This window comes from Anarrhichthys ocellatus, unplaced genomic scaffold (genome assembly GCF_004355925.1).
Source record: "Anarrhichthys ocellatus isolate YVR2014 unplaced genomic scaffold, GSC_Weel_1.0 scaffold32, whole genome shotgun sequence".
NCBI classification, from domain to species: Eukaryota; Metazoa; Chordata; class Actinopteri; order Perciformes; family Anarhichadidae; genus Anarrhichthys; species Anarrhichthys ocellatus.
Genome location: NW_022280062.1, coordinates 2388585 through 2393584, shown reverse-complemented (window position 1 = coordinate 2393584; position 5000 = coordinate 2388585). Strand labels below are relative to the sequence as shown.

Below are 5000 nucleotides of genomic sequence, written 5' to 3'. Positions count from 1 at the left end.
ATTTCACTACTTCATGGCGCTCAGGAAAGGTGAAAAACTTGATTCAAGGAAAAAAAAAAAAAAAAAAAAAAAAAAAAAAAAAAAAAAAAAAAAAAAAGAAAAAAAAGAAAAAAGTCTTTTCCTTGCGCTCAGACTCTGGTGCTAAGGGCCAATACCTCGCATGGGGCTTCAGTCACATCCCTGATGGCAAATGCAGACCAGCCCGTTTGCTAGAAGTCACAGATCTTTATCCCTGTGCTTTGATGGGGACGACATCGTGCTCGTTGGGTTGGGATGCCTTCACAGGCATGAGGGAAGATGATCATTTAGTCGGTGATTAGTCTCTAGGGATTATTCATCAGGATTTACTGTTCTGGAGATAACTTCCACTCATCTTGATAATGGGCAATTACGGTTTGCGTCTGTGGTCATAACCCTCTTACTGTGCGAGCATGTTTAAGTACTATATAGCAAAGTTTGGGTTTCAGTCCATGCCTTTCCTGGAGACGCATTCAAGTGCACAGTCCAGCTGCATGTATACGAGCACCTGGGTGTCCATACGTGCTGGATTAGACCAGCTCCTCGGGGTCGACGTCTGGTATGGGCTGTCTCCAGTAACAGAAGGAGCTGTACTCCGGCAGGACAAAGGCCTCGTTCTGTTCTTTACTCAACAGAGGGAACACGTGCTCCACCAGCTCACTGAGCCGGCAGTACCTGTGGAGAAACAGACAGAACAGAAATATTCATAAAGACTTAAACAATGATATTAACAGGTATTTCTAGCTTGTAACCAATCAAAGAAAAACAAAAGAAATGCAGTAATGACAGAATTCTTATGAAGGTTAAGAGTTGTAAATTGCGTAAAATGTAAAAGAAAAAAAAAAAAAAAAAGAAAAAAAAAAAAAAAAAAAAAAATAAAAACTGTACACACCGCTGATATACATTACATCATAACGTTGGTATGGTATGTGTTAGCAAACAGTATTTACACATCAACCAGATGCTGAGCAACATTAGCATTCATTTGACATTATGTTCCTGGAAAGCCGACAATGAATTTTAATCCAATATATACTCTCCTCTGAGGCAAGCATCCGTCTCTTTAGCTGCTAAATGCTCCACTACGTTCAGCATCTAGTCACCAACTAGTCAGTAAATCTGAAAACAGAGGCCTTCTGTTGCTGGAAACAAGGAAACAATGATTTAAAAAGATACTAAAAAGCTCCATAAATCTGAGTTTATGCAGAGTTGCATGATAAATATCTGTGGGCTCATCACTACGATGAACCACTTACACAAAGTAATTGTAACTCTGTTAAAACAACCATTAGGGAAGCTTTATGCTTATATTTCCCTCTCATAATATATCCCATTTGGTGGGTATTTAGTACAATGAGTGCACTTGTTTTCTGAACCCTTTTCTTTCCGTGCTAATGTCTAATCATTACTATTGGGGACACAGATCAGTCAGATTATGTACTTACGAGGACTTGTTGCCCTTGGTCTGCTCCTGGATCAGCTCTCCCTTGGGGTTGACTGTGAAGATCCTACACACTGGAACTCCCACCTCCTTGTAGGCAAACACATCCTGCATGGAGACGAATAATCAATTATGATTAGTTCAAAAACACATTAAATGAAAATCTTCTTAGATAAAAGTATGAAACTGAAAGGCAGCCACTGGGCATATAAAAGCCATCTGAGATCATGTAGTTTTCATAAAGTAGCTCTCATACATAATACACACTGGGTACAAAGTGACATAAGAGCCTTAATGACATTAACCACATTTCCTGTTTGTGTTCCACCTAATGGCAATATTTCCAAATGGAACATTTTGATGGGAAAGTGCAAGACTGTGCGTTTGCTATTTTTGTTTGTTTTTCTTTGGCGAGCGTCGGAGACAGAGGTCTGATGGCCGGCCCAGTGCTTCATCTGGGTGTTGGTGTTTGTGCAGCTGAAGATGGGATGCTGTGCTCGGCGTGAGCTCTTTTCAACAGACGGTGTCACATGAGACCGAACTCCGCCAGTGACCTCAGCTCAGGTTCAGCCCAGTGCTGATTTCATACGTTTGTGTCTGCTAATTGACAGCCAACGTGTCATGTTGATCTCGCAATACATCACGTCTGCATCGAGTTATGGAAAAAAAAAAAAAACCACACAGCACTCCCGACATGTGAAAGCGAGCGCTTTAATGTCTGGGTGTCTGACATCTTCAAACACTCATTAACTCACATTAGCTCGATTCCCAAAGGCGGCGTGGAATGGCTGCTTGTTATGCTGGAACAGGTTCTTGATATCTGTAAGGCATTCAATCTTGAAGATCTCTGGTTTCTTCTCAATGACCTCCCTGAAGCAAACGGACAGTTTGGTTAGAGCGACACACGTCCTTACCACAGGTCACTTCTGAATGACAGTTGTTAGGTTTCTCTTTGTTATTTTCTCAGCCTTTCTTCCGATAAATACAGTAGGTATACATGCGAGATACTATGCAGAGCATCTAAAAAACCCAATCAAAATGTCAGTTTAGTGTAGCTTTCCTCATGGACCTCCAAATGCAAGAGAGTTCTGTGTTACATGCAAATTAATTCAAGAGGGCCAAGTAAATAATGCAAATACAGTATCCGCAACTTAAAGACATGGCTCAAAAATCCACATGCTGTAGACTGGCGACACATTACCCATGGCCCTGTTTACACCGGCCATTACCATGCATCTTTGGTGATCATCTCTAAGTATGTCACTTCACACATGGCATCGGACTGCAGCTCGAGTGACCACTTGTGATCGGACCTCAATTCAGCGCTCTATAGGTCAACAAACACACATCGTTTTTTGTTTGCAAACAACATGCACGTTTTTAACCGGAGGGAGGCAGCAATGCCCATTCCGTGCCTCGTCTGCCATAAATTAAAAGAAGAAGAACTCAAGACAATACAGAGCGGGTCTATTCCGTGGCATGTTCTAGGCAAACCAAATCTCCAATGTGTTTGATGCACTAGTAATCTATCTCCACGGGCTTTTGACATGGCAGGCAGACATTACATGCTTTGATGTCAGAAGAAGGAGAAACAAAAGGAGAGCTGTGGCGTTGATGACAGATTGTCCCGTTGCGTCCTTGTCAGGGACGCATTAGCGTTAACGCTACAGAAGATAAGTGATCCGATGGCTCAAGACGCATTTTAAAAGTGTAAACAGGGTGCATGATGTATAAGGAAAGGTCACAGAAGAATCCCATTGAAATGAAATATGATTCAGATTAAAACACAGCAGTGCAGCTTCTTCTTATATTGTTATCATACCGTTTGTGTGTGCACACAGTATTTAAGCCAGAGGGTGGGAGATGTAACGGTATGTGAAGAGTAATAGCTGTTTAATTAACAAATGCTATCGCAAATCATTGTTGCATCAAGTACTACATATTGTTAACCAAGGTCAATCATGTTTGCATCAATTACCAGCTAAATTGTGCAACGAATACAAAAATAATGTCTCAGCATCACTTTAAGTAAGTTGCTTGGATTCTTTACGGTCTCCTAAAATAATCCATCCACAGCTCAGTGCTACCTGGCCATGAGCTGCCATCCTCATAAGTCTAACGAGCTAATTAATAAACATGTCAATCGCCCATCAAAGGCATTGCCTTGCCAGCTGTCCCCGTCTGTGAAGACACAATTCAGAACCGACTGTGGAAAGCAGGAAATAGTTAAGAGACAGTAAGGAGATGAATGCAGAGTATATTTCTAGTAGCTGATGGCAAGGATACCAACTAACTAACTAATCAACACATTTTGAGTTAGAAACTCCGAAGTTTGAGTTTTCTGTAGCTTCAGCAACCTCTGCATACGAAAGCCTTATTATAATGAATGAGGATTTGGAGTTGGGAAAAATGGAAATATGAAATTAAGTTTGCAGACAAAAAGGATTATACTTTGAGAGGAGACACATGAGATGGTTTCAAATTGGAATTATGACTTGTGATAAGGAAGATTCAATGTATGTGATGCATTTGGCTTCATGACACTGAAAGCTACGTATATTGCACGTTCTTGTACCTGTGGAAGGCAGAGAAGAGGCTGCTGGGAGACAGCATGAGAGGTCCTCGGGGTAGAATGGTGCCGCCGTCATTGACCCACTGCAGGTAACCTCTCGTCATGTCCGCCATGCCGATAGCTCGTGCCGAGCAGTACAGGAACTTGTAGCCGTTCCTGCCAGTGGAGAGAGCAGTGCTCATTAACGGTTTAATATCACCACCATCGTTAGCAATTAGTAAGAATAGCACTTTAATAAGATCACATGCTTTCACAATGCAGTTTTCATACATTCCAACCATTAGCAATACCCACTTATCCTTCAGGATTTCCATATATTCCTGTTATTTCCATTAATTCCCCATTCCTGAAAGTTTCCAATTTGAATATTCACAGGATTTTGCTTGGGGGTGGGTTGGGCAGGAGCCAATCAATCACAAGGGTGACTTATAGATACAGGCAAGTCACACTCGCATTGATACCTAGCTGTTAATAATTAAGTAAACATGCATCAGGGTTCCCAGTCTTTTCCACAGATAATATTCCAGGAAGTTTTCAGTGACGATGTAGCTGTTATGACAGTCATACACCAATATGTTCCTCTCTATAGAAGTCTGATTTAAAAGATGGGCAGTCTATGGCTATCACTTCTATGAAATCAACTCTGAGACGCTTAAAAATTATGAAAATCACAAAAGGAACACAAACATGGTGTTCTATTATAACTGTCTTGATTTTTAGTCAAACTTTCTGAGTCATCAACCTCAAAGCACCCGACGCAAACACTGCGAGAGACTATTGGGAATCAAACTCAGACAGCGCTAACCACAGACCAACCATTCAGCCTTCCTCTGTGATTAATCAGTGTTGTTGTGCACTTACTCAGCTACTGAGTGGTAGAGCTTGGCAATGCCCTGGTGGGTCCAGTCCTTCCCCAACTGTGGCAGGATCTGTCCAAATACATCCGACCTAAAATATTAAAACAAACAT

General features: G+C 41.4%; 1 protein-coding gene across 1 annotated transcript in view; it reads right to left on the bottom strand.

The window, feature by feature from the left end:
• lpin2 (lipin 2) overlaps positions 1-5000 on the bottom strand; it is a 17659-nt gene that overhangs the window by 1219 nt on the left and 11440 nt on the right. The window contains exons 10-14 of the mRNA XM_031864898.1: positions 4893-4979; positions 4035-4187; positions 2215-2329; positions 1464-1567; positions 1-693 (exon numbers count right to left, since the gene is read on the bottom strand). The exon at positions 1-693 is cut by the window's left edge and continues 1219 nt beyond it. Of these exons, the coding sequence (XP_031720758.1) occupies positions 549-693; positions 1464-1567; positions 2215-2329; positions 4035-4187; positions 4893-4979 (604 nt within the window). The 3' untranslated portion in view covers positions 1-548. The remainder of the gene's footprint in view (positions 694-1463; positions 1568-2214; positions 2330-4034; positions 4188-4892; positions 4980-5000) is intronic.